The 16695-nt window shown below is 40.6% G+C and overlaps 1 protein-coding gene and 1 non-coding gene across 2 annotated transcripts; both read right to left on the bottom strand.

Moving 5' to 3' along the window:
• Window positions 1–1223: 1223 nt before the first annotated feature.
• On the bottom strand, window positions 1224–1329 carry LOC114449187 (U6 spliceosomal RNA). Its single transcript, XR_003671960.1, has one exon. It is a non-coding gene; the product is annotated as a U6 spliceosomal RNA (small nuclear RNA).
• A 4173-nt stretch (window positions 1330–5502) lies between these two features.
• Window positions 5503–7218, bottom strand: LOC114448268 (galactose-specific lectin nattectin-like). Its single transcript, XM_028425119.1, has 7 exons — window positions 7070–7218; window positions 6907–6966; window positions 6797–6821; window positions 6492–6577; window positions 6072–6206; window positions 5884–5992; window positions 5503–5809 (listed from the first exon to the last, which is right to left on the bottom strand). Exons 2-7 carry the CDS (start codon window positions 6964–6966, stop codon window positions 5745–5747), a joined length of 480 nt encoding a protein of 159 aa, XP_028280920.1. The 5' UTR covers window positions 7070–7218; the 3' UTR covers window positions 5503–5744.
• Window positions 7219–16695: the final 9477 nt, after the last annotated feature.

Below are 16695 nucleotides of genomic sequence, written 5' to 3'. Positions count from 1 at the left end.
CCCCCCTTATGAGCCGGGTCCTGCTCCAGGTGTCTTCCTGTTACAGGTCAGTTTTTTCTTGCCACTATCTGCTTTTTGATTGTAAAAGATGCTAAATACATTTCAACCTCTGTATGTGTAGTGCTCCCTCTAACATCGTGCTTTGCCAACGTGTCTTTGTTATGTGTGTAATATTCATTGTGTGGTCTCCAGTGTTTGGACTCAGTATTGCTGCTGCAAAGAAGGGGGCGCCATATACTCAAAGTTGATTAAACTAACACAAATCAGCTGTACTGAAACCAGAAGAGAGTTAACATGTAAACTTTTGTTTGTTGAACTTCCTTAATAAAACGGATGCCTGTACTGAAACCAGAAACTGTGAGTTTTCCATCTGAGGGTGAGTCAAGTCAGAGTTAACATTTAAAACTCCTTAATAAAACGGACCCCAGGTGCAGGAATAAACAGCATCTTTTAGAGCCATAACAACTGTGAATGTTCTGCAGTGTTTAATTATCATAGTTCAGCTTGAGCTTAATGAATTATTGTTAGACAATAAAGCAATGCTTGAATAATTTGGACAAAAGTTGCTGTATAAATACAAGTGGTGGTGATTGACAATGTTGTGGAACATGGTGCCGAAAACCACAACATATCAACAAGTGTCTCTGATCTGCATTGGTCTATGCATAATAATAATAATAATAATAATATTCACTAGAAATTCAGTTTGTTTTGCTCCTATTTGAATATTGAATATATATATATATTTGTTTGAAGGATAAATATTGTTCATAATGAGTGAACTTCTTTACATTTTGGAGAAATCAGGTAGTATTTTGTGCGAATAGTCACTATTTCAGACTTAGGTTTAGGGTTAGGGATCTTTAAAAGTAAGTTTTTTGTTATACCTGTATAATATATAATATACAATATATAAGTACTTAAGAGTAAGTACTTATTAGGTGTAAATCATCTATTTTCACTTTATGTAATTTTGGAGTTGGTATATGCAACATATTTTTAATTACTTGGATAAAGACTTGGGATATTCTGTGAAACGTTCTTATAGATCTCATCAAAACAATTCAAATTATATTTAGCATTTAAATCCTTTAAATCAATCCATAAGGTGTATAACTGACCAAATCTGTTTCGGCAAATAATCGTCCATATTGGCTACCGCTAGGTGGAGCAGTAGCTGTAACTACTTCTCGGCAAACTGAAATCTCAATTTAAAAATTTGGAAAAATGAGGAACGCTTCACGAATTTGCGTGTCATCCTTGCGCAGGGGCCATGCTAATCTTCTCTGTATCGTTCCAATTTTAGTATATGTGCTACCGAAGTAACACGAAAATAAGCAGTACTCGGCATGTATATATACTCCACCTTTTTATCGGCGGTCTGACACATGGTGTCGAGATTCTGAACTTAATTAGTGCTTTAACTGGGTTTATATCGTCAAAGAACGAACTACAACATCCACCTTGAAGAACACCTCCCTTCCTTTTTACCGCTCAGAACCTCTCTCTCTTTTATACCCTTCAGAACCGCGCAAGGGCTGATGGGAATTCTATCTGTTTCTTAGTCTCTTCTGCCACCTACTGGTCGTTTGGAATTACAGCATTATGTCTAGTTGAAGTGTTGCGATGTAGTGCGTTTATTTATTTATTTTAGCATAAACCTTCCAGTTTATTAATGTTTATCGTTAGAAAAAGACGCAGCAAAGCTTATAAATTATCAGTATTTTGATATTTATTACACCGGTTGCACAATAACGTTGTTACATTATAAGAATAAAGTCTTCTTCAGAATAGTTTATGTAAGGTTTAATACGAAGAACATGAATATACAAGATTAAGATTAAGATAAACCTTTATTAGTCCTACAACGGGAAAATTGCATATCTATCCCAATGTAAATTAAAAAAATAACATTTTTTTAATGGAGCAAATAACATTCTTCCACCATTTTCAGTCAGACTTAAATTTAAAACGGCACAATAAATGTTGTCATCACAAAGAGGTTTTTATAATAGATTTATTAGCTGGTTTAATTTATAAAACCTCTATCGTGTGGACGGCGTTGGGTGAGCTGGATGCAGCGTCTGAGCAAAACCACGAGGTGGCGCTGTTTCCCTTCACAAACGTTTCCTTCTCCACATGTCTGCTTATTATTAGTTTGGCTGCTGGGCAACCAAACTAATAATAATAAAAATTCAGAGCTTTGTATGCTTCTGTGTGTCAGCCTGTCACCATGGTAACAGCAGAGGAGACCTCAAAAACCACTCCAACTTTAAGAGCCTGGCATGCGGAAACATTCAGAATTAGAAAATTCTGAATACCAGTTTGATAGAGCAGCATCTAATGAGCGTTTTAAGACTAACATGGAGTCTGTAGCTTGAAATTTGTAGGAGGAGATACATTTGGCAGATGACACCGAAATTGCTTAATATTTGAAAAACTATAATTTTTTTGAAAAAAACTTAAAAGTTGACCTGGAATGTCCTCTGTGAGATGACCATTTTGATACTTGAATGGCTGAAATCGGTGAATGTATGCTGAAGGTACGCTGCGCCAAAAAACCTACGGAAGAATAAAAAAGAAGAAGAAAGAGGGTGAAGAACAAGAGTTTGCCTAGCAACGGCAATCAAACTAATTAGGAAAATGTATTGATTATTAAAGCTTATTTAATCTATCTTTATTTAAGTAAAACATAAAATTCTGAAAAAAAAATTAATAACCATTAATATAAAACCATGCAAATTGAGAAGATAGTTGTCAATTGAATTCAGACATGAGAAACTTTCACCCCCCCATGCATTTGCTATAATAATAAATAAATAAAGGGTTAGTACACCCTAATGTATGTGTATAGTTATGTAGTGTTGGCGATTGCTCCAGGACACTTTAGCACAAAGTATTATAGACTTACAGTGTTATAAATGTATGAACTGTCTGCCCTCTACAGGTGAAAACCTGGCTACTGCAGCTGAATTTTTCCAATTGGTTGATTCCTATTCTAGCTGATGTTAAGGACTTGTTTTATTAACCGCCACTAACCTTAAGACCAAGGGGTGTAGCTGCACTTTAAACTAGTACACATTTGACTTTGTTTTCAAAACACTTTATTTAAACAGATTTATGATCGTTGCATTGGACCAAGCATCTGACACAATATGGAAAAGATTTTATAATGTTCATGAAAAAGACACAAAAATATTCTTCATCCTATGAATATAAGTATATACAGTGCTGGGCAATGATTCACTTCATTGTCACGTACCTCTTTAGAAGATTCATTTTCTCAGATATCACAATTTACTCTAAATGGGTGATATTATTTTTGTCACAGTATGAAATGATGAAAATCTTCCCTTTGAAGCTTTAGTTGGTCAAGTAGTGAATATTATTGTTTTTATCATAAGATTTATGATTGCTATAACTTTATGTCTATGTCAACAAAGGATTAGGTGAAACATAATTTAAACAGCGTAGAAAAAAGAAACAAAACAATCATGAGTAAAAAAAAAAGAAAAAATAGAAAAGCTTTTTCTTTTTTTGGAACACATTTCCGTTGAAGATACATTTAAGAGCTGTACTTGCAGAAATAATTGTGTGCACACTTTTTCAATAATTTAAAGGATAAACATTAGAATCACTAAGCATTACTAGTGAAGGACCCTGAATACTTGCATCTCTTCGAGTATATACAGATTATATACTGTACACTTTAAATCTGGAAAATATAACCACTGCAAAAGGCACTATGAGGAAGTAATGCTGCAACAAGCCACAGCATAATGGAAATATCTAGGAAGTATAAATAGAGGATTTAAGCACACGCTCTGCACACGTCTCTCTGTGGACAGCTGTGTTGTCTGCACAATGTCTCCTGGAGCGTAACAGCTAAATCCAGGTGACCTATCATCCCTGCTGCAAATATGTCTATGTATCTTTGTACCAAAACAATATTCTGTGTGTGAGACCTCCACATGCAGTGGATGTGGAATGTGTATAAATGCTATTTGAATGTTAGGGACTGTAAACAAATTACTGTGGGGTGAAATCAAAAATCCCAGGAAGGTGATTTGTGTATTTTTTCTTTTGTTGTGGAAAAACAACAAACATTTTTGCATACTTGCAAATGTGTTAGCAGTTTGTATGCTAGTCTTTCCTCTACCCTCATATATAATGCTCAGTAGTGACAGATCTACAATTAGGCTACCTACATTTGCCTTACATCTAAGAAGGATATTACATCTCAGGTTGTTCAGTATTACAGTGTACAAATAAATCCTGTAATGCATTCATTTGTGTATCCCTTTATGCATTAGTGGTGGCAGATTTAACCCATGCACAGCCCTGCCTGCATATTTGTCCAAATTATGATGCGTTATTGAATGCTAAAACTAAAGCATGTTGATTTCACTTACAGCAAAAGTGATGTATTTCTGTCATCCAACTAGAAAGTTATCTAGTTATCTCATGTGTCATATGAAGTTTCTTAATTTTCAGAAAAATAATCACACTACATCAAATAATACAGGTGCAAAACAAAGCTATTACAGTAAGGCTTATCTTCAACATGATATACATGGCAGGGCAGTATCATTCAACTTTATCACAGTCCTAAACATAACTCATCCTTAAGAGTTTTTGATCGAAAAAGAGCTAATTGTATTGATCAAATGATGTAGTTATTGTTCCAAGCGGGATAAAAAAAAGTTAGTACTGATGCACTCAAGTTATTGTATGAAACTTTATTCCAGTTAGAAAAATATAAATGAAAATAACAATAGAAAAAAAAAGTCGAAACGTCTGAGGGCTTCGTGGAAATATAGCCATTATCATTATTAATTATGCAGAAAAGGTTTATGGTCCTTACAGGATAAATACAATCAGAAGAAGTAGAAAGCTAATGCTAAGCTAACTACAGCACAGTCACATGACTGCAACGTCACCACCATCCGCTCCGTTTACTGCTCGGACCTCTTCTACAGTACAAACAGCTTGATGACGTTTGACCTCGTTTGTAGTCCCATTTAGCCACTTGTTAGCATTTAGCCTTCTTTAGACAGTAAACAATCAGCAGTGGGGATTTATGAGTGCTGCTGTATCTCTGTAAGTTAAAATGACCTGTTTAACGTAACATGCAGCTTGTTTTGTGGTGGAATGTGGACAAATCAGAGATCTTCCCAGTAAGGTTTAATGTTTTTGTGCCTTAGCTAACTGCTTGTGTCTCCTCCCTGGTTATATAATCCTTTTAATTACAGTCGGTTATCATATCACAGCGCAATCTATGTGTTTGCCATCCCAATGTGTGTATGTTTCTGGAGACAGCGACATCACTAGGTGGAGCAGCCAGACCCCCACAGTCAGTGAGCGTGATACCTGACATCTCTTCTTTCAGCTCTGGACTTTAAGAGGAATGTAGCTATAGATGATAAAACGTTTCGTTCCTACAATAATAAATAAGTCAAACATCGGACTGAACTGTGAACAGATCTGTTGATACATGAGTTTAGGGGACACAGTTGATTTTTATTTGTATGAACATGTGACTCCATATTGTTGGTATTGTTCGATTTAATATTTTAAAAGAACACATTTTGATTAAAATATGATAATGTTCAAAAATGAGACAAAAATCAGTACAGAGAAGATCAGGAGACATATAATTGATTTAAGTAAACCCTGACACAGGAAGTGCCATTTATATGAATCGCTGCCTTAACAGCAGGTTTGGCCCTCATTGGTGGAAGGACTCACAGGTCTTTTGCACAGATGAAAGGAAACCTCCAATGGCACTGCCCATCATTCCAATACTCACCTGTAAAGAAACAGTAAACAAAACACATTTAGACTGGGCATGAATGAATGAAGAACAACACAAATCCAACTTACCCCGGAAGTTTATGTGCAGGCAGTCTTCCTCTCCAACATTGTTGGGTTCTCCTTGACCCCATATTTGATAGTCAAACTTTGATCCATCAGTCCACATCCACTGTCCTTCCTTTGAAGATTTACACTTAGAGGTAACCATCGTGCTTGGCACAGGGCCATCACATGCTACGTGTCAGGAAATGTCTTACCTTTACTCCATCATGGCCCCCAACCCATGCAGCTGAATATGAGCCAGATGCTGTGTGAACAAGTTCTCTGAGGAACATGTTATCCGTTATACTGTGGATGGAGGCCAGATTCCCACCAAGAGAGAGACAGATGCTCTGTTTGGGAAAGACAGGGTTAAAAAAATCAACATGTGGTATATGTTAAGATTAAGATTAAGAAAACCTTTATTTGTCCCACAATGAGGAAACTGACTGTTTGAATCAGGCTAACAAGACAAGTTAGCCACGATTGCTACCTGCTTACTTGACAAAACAATTAAGCAGGTTATGCAACATTCCAGTCAGTAGTAAGTGCAGCCACCCCGAACAGATAAACAGACAATGAGGAAACATTCTGTGGCAGCCCATCTAGATGTTACAAATTTGACATCAGTCCAGCACCTCTGCGTCTGCCATGGCTTCTTGGCGGTTTTGGAAGCTGAAACAGCGAGCCTGGAATTGGGTCCAGCCAGGAGGACAACCAGGAACTGCAAAACAGTTACTGTTAGACAGGAGTCTACATGGAGGGTTCACCAACAGATTTCTTAATAAACGCAAGATTAATTTTATATCTGATGTTTGTAACAAAAAAACCGGCATAAAGTCATTTTCGGAATAAATAAATATATGAATGCACTAATAAATACATGATCAAATCGTTTAGCATTTAGTTATTTTCTGTGAAAAAAACCCTCAGAGAGACCAACCTGGAACGTCAATTGAGGCAGACATCTGTGAAGACAAAAGTGGTTTAAATCAGTGAGGAGTGATCTTTATAAGTTTATAGATCAGAGTCTGAGTCTGCGGTGAAACTTACACAGCCAGTCAACAGGCTGCTGATCCAGCACAAGCAAACTAGGTGAAACCCAGAAACCATCTGAATGGAAGTCATTAAAGAAAATTCATTTACTGCAGGGAAATATGCAGGGTTCATAAAAACAGTTTCATAATACGAGCAAAGAGAACCTGTAAAATGTTACCTTTGCTGCGGTGAGTCCTGACAGAGATGAATACAGAAACAGTTTCAAAGGGAAGCCTGGTCTTTTATACCTGCTCCTTTGTTGGAAGGCTGAAAATACCAGCAGTGCATTCAAGGAACTGCTAACAAGGAAATAAAAGTTTTCCTCATACCGATACACAATAAAGACTGGCCCAAAAAAAGAAGGTGTTAAGGATATAAAAACCTATTGGGAGTGTTTAAATGCCTGGAAAACCAGTTAGTGAAAAGTGACTTAAAGGCAGCATCAATACTTAAAACCCTTCAAGGTCTTTTTTTTATTTTTGGGGACTTTCCTCGCCTGGCATTCTTTGTGTTTTACTGCTCATTAAATAGTCATCTTGTAATCCACAATCAAAGTAATATACATCTTTTTTTTCAGGAGAACCTGGGCTTTCATAATATTCTGGCTATAGTGGTGTTATATGACTGTAATAAAAATTCTAGCACCAGAATGAGAAAGAAAAAATAATGCAAAAAATAAAATTCATACATATCTATTGAAAAAACACTGAAGAAAACTGTAACGAAACTCTCCCCCATTATGAACATGTAGTTTAGGGTGTTAGGGATAAGTGTGTAAAAAATGAAGGTTCTAACTATAGTACAAATGTAATTTGTACTATAGTTAGAACAGCTGGGCTGTCAGCTACTCTAAGAATATCCTGTGTGTCAATTGAGCTTTATTTTCTTGATACAACTCCTTGTGTAGACTGCTGATGGGCTGAGGTGTGAACCTCCCCCACGCCCGCGACCCCTGTTCACCCGGAATATCTTCGATGTAACTTCTGTTGCTATGTTTTGTTAGCGCAACATAGCAACACTAAAACGTCAAATAAAACGTTTCCAGTAAGATATATAAGTGTATGACAGCGTATGACAGGGGTATACAGAACGACGCACTTTCTGGTTCAGATAACGGTCCGCTATGCGTCTATTATTGCGTTCAGAGATGCTTTTCAGCCGTGTGAACGACCCAGCTAGTCAGAGGAGAGAGTTCTCTTGTCCTTCAACCATCTTTGGTGTTTACGTCAGAGCACAAAGGCTCTACAATTGGATGTTTGAGCCCCTCGTGATATTGCTCGATGGTCCGATTGGACACTGAATTGCCAATAGAATATTGCAGCCAGGGTATGTCACTCAGACATGCGGAAAAGATCTCCCAAAAGCCTAAAGCCTCCTCTTTTCGAGGAAAAAAAACAGAACTGCTGGAGCATTACTCTGTCTTCTTACTTTACAGGTTTCATTAGGAGGATGAAGAGGAAAAAAAATGACATATAGGTTAATGTGGATTTCCTGATTGGTCACAGTGATCAAATAGCTCCTTGAAGATGTCAGTTTAAGGAGCCACTTTTACATCGAGCCAGGCCAATATAATGATATTTTTAACTCAGGTCAGCACATTGTGGAGCGGGTGAGAGGGACAGTCCAGTATAGTCTTTATTTTGGACAACACCCTCCTCTCCATCATTTTTCACTGGTTGTGGTAAAGGCACCTGATGACCTTAACATCCAGTACCCTGACCTTGTTATAGACAAGACTCTAGACAGACTGAATTAATAAATAAACTTCACTAACAACAGGCACACACACACACATGATGTGTTTGTCTGTGTGTGCGTGTGTGTGCGTGCGCTCACACTGCCCGTAGTTACTAATGTAGCCATTCTATAACACCCCAGCTGACACATGACAGCACCAGGTGGCTGCTGCTATGACGTATGGTGCTTAGCAGCATTCCTCATTAGTATAGTGGATAGTATCTCAGCGTGTCACGTGGGTTTGATTCCCTGACAGGGAGAAATACTTTTACCACCAGATAAGATAATACTGATCCCCAGAAGAAAATGAAGTCATTACAGCAGCATAAAAACAAGATCCTGAGTAGCATAACAATAAAGTAAAATAGACTATATACAGAACAACCATATGATATGCAGATATACAGATATATGTATTATGTCCTGTTATGAATATCATGAAAAAACTCTAATATGAGTATTATTAAGTTTGGTTGCCCCGCAACCTGTTATTCTGTACGTTTTTTGGCTCAGCATATCTTCAGAATGCATGGGCCGATTCAAACCATTCAAACATCAAAAGATTCAGCTCATTCAGGACATTTGTGGAAACCGTCAATAATAATTGCAAATATTTTAGTATTAAAGATATTAAACATTTTCCATGTCTTCTGCAAAATGCTACTCCTCCTACAAATTACAAGATGGAGAAACCATTCGAAGCTTAAAATACTTCCAACATCTTGGTCTTCAAAACTTGCATACAGAATTTGGAAATTCAGCCCCGTCTTCAAATGGCCGGGGACTTTTGAGGTCTCCTCTTCTGTTACCATGGTGACAGACTGATGCTACTTTCAGCTCTGTCTTCAAATGGCGGCTCACAGGTTCAGGTTGCCATGGATGCATGGTTGCTCATGTATGCATGGTTGCCATGCATCCAAAATCTCCTCTGAGTAGACTGCTCAGCAGGTTGCCATGGATGCATGGCAACTTGAATGTTTGTTAGGAGCAGCTGATAAACATTCAGGTTGCCATCCCAGCCAGGCGGATATTCCACTGAGATAAATATTCCAGATAATCCACTGAGATCAATATTTTTATTTGAACAAGTCATTGTCAACGGGAGAAACACCAGGAGGTGTAAGAAATCACAAACTGCAAAAATCCATTGGCAGCAGCGTTTTGAGCAGGTAATATGTCCTAGTTCCTTTGATGAGAAAAAGGATTCTGTAAAATCCAGCGCTGAAATTGTTCAAGGAAATCAAACCTTGCATGCCGGCAGTGTCTTATGCTGAAATTGTTAAGAAACGATGCTACAGTGATGGTCCATGTGTGGCAGGACTGTCTCATGCAGAACAGTTGGAAGATCAGTCTCTTGTAACACGTGTTTGTGCGTCTCGCAGTCAGGCCTCTTTCGAGTGTGGTAAATACAGAAACCAGCAGTGTACATGTAACTCACTGACCTTCCTTGCATTCCTTCATGAGAATGAAAACCTCAGCAGAGCAGACCTAGACCTTGTCTTGGACAAAGGTAATCTGATGTACAGCAATGCTAGAAGACTATATCCTAACAGCATCCATCTGGCCACTGATGAGCTCCCTGATACAGTTCCGGCACGCAGATGTGTATATCAGGCTGACATGATGCTGCTGTCTTGGTATGGATCATTTGGAGAACCTTTACCTGGTGCTGCAGACGACTTTCTTAGCCTTGTTATTATTATTATTCTGTACGTTTTTTGGCTCAGCATATCTTCAGAATGCATGGGCCTAGGGGTGGGCCATATGGCAAAAATTTTATATCACGATTCTTTAATGATAAAATCACGATCTCGATTTTATCACGGTTTGTTTTTACATTGACACTAATTTGCATGTTTCTGTGTAAATGACTTCAGGTAGCTACTGTGTCACTTCTCAAAAACTGTCAGTAGATTTTAAAGGCAAACGACAACTCTGATAATGTGCACTCAGTATTAGTTTTCAATAAACATGAAAATTTAAATAACTTACAGAACAAAATAGTTTTATTTCAAATAGGTTAAAAAGAAGACTAATGTAGTTCTGTAAAGTATTATTCAACAGTCATTTAAACAGACTGAAGTGTGCCTCCTAAGGTTAAACAATAAATACAGTATTGAGACTTACGTAACTCCTGAAGTTCAATGTGATTTAGAACAAATGATCAAACTTTAATGGGAATCATGTCTAAGGACAAACAGAGCTGCTGCTGTCACCTCTGTCCACCGTTTACTAGAGTCCTCATATGGAGCCTCTTCATCAAATGCCTGCGTTATTGTTTTGGTGACGTCATTAGCTGTTGCCTCTGTCTGCATTTGACGTACACATGCGGCCCTCCCACTGCGCACACACACACAAGTGTAGAAGAGCTGCTGACGGCACAACAGCAGCGAACCTGAATATAACGAGCTGGTTTTGTTCAGAGAGGTGGGCGCGTACGTGCTCGTAGCATTATAATACACGCGGCCCTTCCACTGCGACACACGTCGCGCGCGCACACACACACACAGACACAGGCTTAAGCTGGATCCATACTCCGCGAGACAAAGACATTTTCCCCCCCTGCAGACGTTACGCCCACAAAATGACGTCATTTTTTGTCTCTGACCGCCCGCTGATCCGCACTCCTGTGCACAGGGTCCGGGCCGAACTCTTTCAAGGCTGTGCGGCAACCATGCTGTGATTGGTCGGAATTTATTGTGGGCGTGATAAAAGTGGAGAAGCGCAAGAGCCTCTCCAGGTATATAGGTAGGTGTATAAACAGCGCTGATTCAACAGATTTAGATAAGACCATACCGGTTTTGCATGATGAGCAATAAAAGAAAGAAAGAAAGGCAAGTCAGGGTGATTTGTCACCCATAACTCCAGACATTCACACATACCAGATGGTGACTGTTACCATTCTATATACTCCTACATACCCGGGCATAATAGGCTCGTTAACAATGTCTGTATATCTTTGCTATTGTTACTTTTAATGTCGCATCTTCACAGCTCATCACCGGACAGTTTGAAGTATCGCAGGCACATTGGAACACAGTAGATGTGCAAATGTGGTCATAAAGGCACAAACACTGAATCTTTGCTATTGTTACTTTTAATGTCGCATTTTCACAACTCATCGCCGGACATCTCACGCTGTTGCAGGCACCCTCTCTGTATAATGCCCTCTTGCCATGGCACACGTCCTTGTGGTGTGTTAAAAACTCAGTAAAGTCTTTCCTTATAGTTTAGTGGGCGGGCCGTATGAGGAGTTCTGCACACACGCGTCTCGCGGAGTATGGTACCTCAGTGCGGAAAAGACCTTTTTTTTGTATCTCTTACCACCCGTGGAGCGCGTTCTCCGCTCTTTGTCTCGCGGAGTATGGATCCAGCTTTAGAAGACGCGCCGCTGCTACCGGCAGAAACAGCACCGAACATAAAGGTGGAGTTCGTTTTAGGGACCAGTTGCTCCGTTCTCTTTTCGTTTTCATCTGTAGCTTCCTAACAGGGAGGCTGTCATTGGTTGGTCAGGTTCACATTAAGCGCACTGAGAGTTGGACGAGTGAAAAACTCATGCGTCTGCGCGAACATAGAACTGCAATTAATAGAACGTGCTCTATGGACGATAAAACGATCTGTCCCTTCGTTCAAATCCTTCACGATCATTTATCGTCAAATCGCACACCCCTACATGGGCCGATTCAAACCATTCAAACATCAAAAGATTCAACTCATTCAGGACATTCCTGGAAACCGTCAATAATAACTGCAAACATTATAATATTAATTTATTATTATTATTCTGTACGTTTTTTGGCTCAGCATATCTTCAGAATGCATGGGCCGATTCAAACCATTCAAACATCAAAAGATTCAGCTCATTCAGGACATTTGTGGAAACCGTCAATAATAATTTTTTAATATAATATAATATAATAAAATTTTATTATAATGTATATATAATATAATTTTAATATAATATATATTGTTAATATATATTTAATTTATTTAAAATAACAGGAACTGTTTTCAAGCTTAACACATATCATAATACAAGAAAAAGAAGTGACTGGAAAAGGCAGCAGTTTGGAAAAAAATGAAGAGGCCGAAAATCTGAATTTTCTGTCCATTATTTCTGGGGGCAGGCATTACAGGGTTATTAATATAAAACTACTAATTGCTCTATCATTATGGCATTGACACATGCCATCTTATGACAAGCCAGAATGCTGTGATGTCATTTTGATGTTACTGTCATTTTGTCTTACTAAGGTTATAGCTGTGGAGGGAATGTACCAGGTACTTGCCCACTATAGGAGAATGCCTGAATTCATTCATGATACTACGCCACAACAGCTGTTTACTGTTGGTCACAGTAACCCAGCTTTCATTGCTACCAAGGAAGCATTCTCTATGTGGGCACAGCGTAAAAATCTGAAGGACAAACAACTCAAGGATCACAAATCAAGGATCTCAGAACTAATTATTACTGAGAACGGCAAAACTATACCAATGATAATCCGGACATATGACTGCAGAATCCTGAGCTTCAGTACCGCTGGATTGCCAGTGAGTCGGGCAGCAATCCCAACACTGTTTACTGTTGGTCACAATAACCCAGCTTCTATTGGTACCAAGGAAGCATCATTTATGTGGGCACAGCATAAAACTCTCAAGGACAAACTACTCACTGGGCGCAGAAGGATCTCAGACCTAATAATTACTGGGAGTGATGAAGTTATGCCAATGATCGATGGCAGCAGAATCCTGAGCTCCAGCACCGCTGGATTGCCAGTGAGTCGGGCAGCAATCCCAACACTGTTTACTGTTGGTCACAGTAATCCGGCTTCTATTGGTACCAAGGAAGCATCATTTATGTGGGCACAGCGTAAAACTCTCAAGGACAAACTACTCACTGGGCGCAGAAGGATCTCAGACCTAATAATTACTGGAAGTGATGAAGTTATGCCAATGATCGATGGCAGCAGAATCCTGAGCTCCAGCACCGCTGGATTGCCAGTGAGTCGGGCAGCAATCCCAAAAAGTTCAGTTGTCTGCCTACCTGCTTCAATAGACAAGCACCGCCACAGAAACCTGGATACAGCATGCAACAGCAGTATCTCCCATGGACAGCCACCACAGCAGCCTTCAAAGTACCAAGGGTTCCGCCTTCCAAATAACAGGCGGTACAACAGATCAAAGCTGCAAGCTGCTGACCAGCACAGAGCCACACACCAAACTGCTGTCCAGAGCCGAGGTGATGCCTTGAATCCGATGTGCACAAGACAAAGCATGAAGCACAAGAACCATGAGAGCCGCCCTGTCCACAAGAAGTCCCGCAAGCCTTCTAAGTACCAAGGGTTCCGCCTTACAAATAACAGGCGGTACAACCACCGAACCAGCAATCACCGTTCCATGTGGTAAGTGTGTTACACTGTTACATTTTTATCTTATTTTATTTTTTAACCCATGCATGCTTCTTATTTCATGTTAATTGTTATACATTTTATGTACGCACCAATCACTAAGGCATCCAAATAACCGACGGTACCACAGGTCTGCACCACAAGCTGCTGATCAACACAGAGCCACAGATCAAAGTGCAGTCCACTGCAGCAGTGATGCCCGAGATCCAAGCTACACAAACCATAGTCAGTACCAGGGATACTGGAAGCAGAAGCCCCTTATGTACACCGGCTTTGTTCGATCGGAAAAGAACACCACAAAGCAAACCCATCATCTGAGGCATCGTCCGGTCCACGAGAAGTCCAGCAGATTTTTCGCACAGAGACAAGACAACAGCCAGGTCAAAAAAACTGGCCATAACAACAACAACAGCCAAGTCAAGAACAAGAGCCTAGTCAACAAGACCAGCCAAATCAAGAACAACAGCCTTGTCAACAAGACCAGCCAAGTCAAGATCAACAGCCAAGTCGGCAGTACTTCAGAGTTACTAGAGCTGACTAACGTCATGTCTAGTTTGAGTCTCTATTTATAGAGATTAGACTTTTTCATCTAGTCTTCTCTTTTTCAAATAAACTACATATGTTGTCAGGGGCCTGCCCAAAAGAGCAGAGGGGGTCTGGTACGGGAACCACAGGATCTCATCTCTGCTTTTTGCAGATGATGTTGTCCTGTTGGCTTCATCGAGCCAAGACCTCCATTGTGCGCTGGGATGGTTTGAAGAGTGTGAAGCGGCTGGGATGAGAATCAGTACCTCCAAGTCTGAGGCCATGGTTCTCGACCAGAAATGAGCTTTCTTCGAAGGGTGGCTGGGCACTCCCTGGCCCCGTTCACACTGGAGAAAGTCAGTCCAGCTAGAGTAGGATTGAATCCAGATAGCCTTCAAGACCCCGTTCACACTGTGGAAATAAATCTGGCTGGAGCGGGATTCGGGCCGTATCCAGATGTTTGTTTCTGAGTGTGAACACCGCGAATCCGGCTGTATCCAGTTTGATTTCACATTTGGCTCAAATGTGGCTCAGGTCTGAACGCAAATGTGGCTAGCGAATCCGGCGAGAGCTTGGGGTGGTGACGTTGCACTTCTGGGTTCATGGGAACAGTGTCCGGTTGCATACACAAGGCTGGAAAGGAGTCTTCTTCATGCTGGACTATGTAGGAAATGAGATGTCTGATCTCTCTGTTTGGATACCGGGAGATGCAGAACAAGCTGGGGGGAGTCTACCACAATTAGAATGTTTTTGAGGAGCTCGCCACAGCACTGGCCGGACATGGCTTCCAAACGACGGCCAGCCAGTGCACGTGAATAACACGGACAATAGCTTCCAGGGCATGAGCTCACCATGGCCGCTAATCCCACAAAGCAGTGAGGCGGACTTTGCTAATGTCTACTCGCGGTCCTCGACACCTTGCTCCTCCAGTTCTGACCCGTCTTCCTCCAGTGGACCCGCACCACCGAGAAAAAGGAAAGCATTGCAACATGGTGGGTGCACTTTAAACTTTGTATACAGCACGTATATACGTTATATACACATCGTACTGCTTGTGTTAACAACGTATTAATCTATATATCTATCTATCTATCTTTACAGGCAGATTAAACAAACACAAGCTCTCCAAACTGGAATCCTCACTTGAGTCATTTGCCAACATGTTTGCTAGTGCATGTGAGGAGAACAAGAAGCTCCACCTCGAGCTTCAAGCACAGCAGCATTCGCACGAGATGACCTTGCTGCAGCAACTTCTAAGAGCGTTTGCACCAAACCCCCAGCTGCAGCAGTCCCATGCTTACCCTGTCCACCCACAACAGTCCTATACCACCAACAACAGTCCCACAGCTACTATGCCCACCAGCACCAGCAGAATGTCCACCACAGTCATCTGCAGGCAGATAACCAACACTGGCAGATAACCAACACTGGCAGAGATCGTCCCCATCCGCTGGACAGCAGCAGGGAGCTTCACAGGGCCAGATGGAGCAGGAGGGAAAGAGAACCCTAACAAACCTGTGACAGTGTTTTTGCACAAACACAGGCAGCAGAAACAATGGTTGGCACAGCTAAAATGTCCACATCCATCCGCTTCAACAGACATCTCCATCTTCCCTTTAGTCTGCCATGCCACCATGCGTGCGCGGCTCAACCTGTAGTTGAAGTGTCGCTGGTCCCGACCAAGCGGCAACCTTCGGGGCTCAAAGTTGAAGCCCATGCGGAAGTGTCAAAACTTGTAATTCACGCCGCAACTGCTGGGGGCTGGCTCCAAAAGCGAGTAATTTCCCATAGACTCCCATGTTAAAATGGCCGACTTCACAGCAGAAAAAAACATGTTTACAGCCTGGTACAAAAAACCACTCTGGTCTCAGATGATAGGTTCTCTTCTAGTGTCAATTGTAGGGGGGGTGAATTTTTTTACAACTCACTCGTTTCAATGGTATTCTGACTTAAAATTACACATAATTATGGGCGTTGCCACTTGAGTGACAGACAGTTGACGTATCACAACGTGAGTTTCCTGCTTCCACAATCGCCCGCCCCCCTAAACCCCACTCGTGCTCCCCCTTTTTGTCCATATTTGGAGTTTTGGCGGACTTGACGCTGCCAACATGGCGGCGGTCATCAACGTCCT

Source organism: Parambassis ranga, chromosome 16 (genome assembly GCF_900634625.1).
Source record: "Parambassis ranga chromosome 16, fParRan2.1, whole genome shotgun sequence".
Lineage (NCBI taxonomy): Eukaryota > Metazoa > Chordata > Actinopteri > Ambassidae > Parambassis > Parambassis ranga.
Note: the sequence above shows the minus strand (reverse complement) of the source record. Positions and strands in the feature narration are given on the sequence as shown.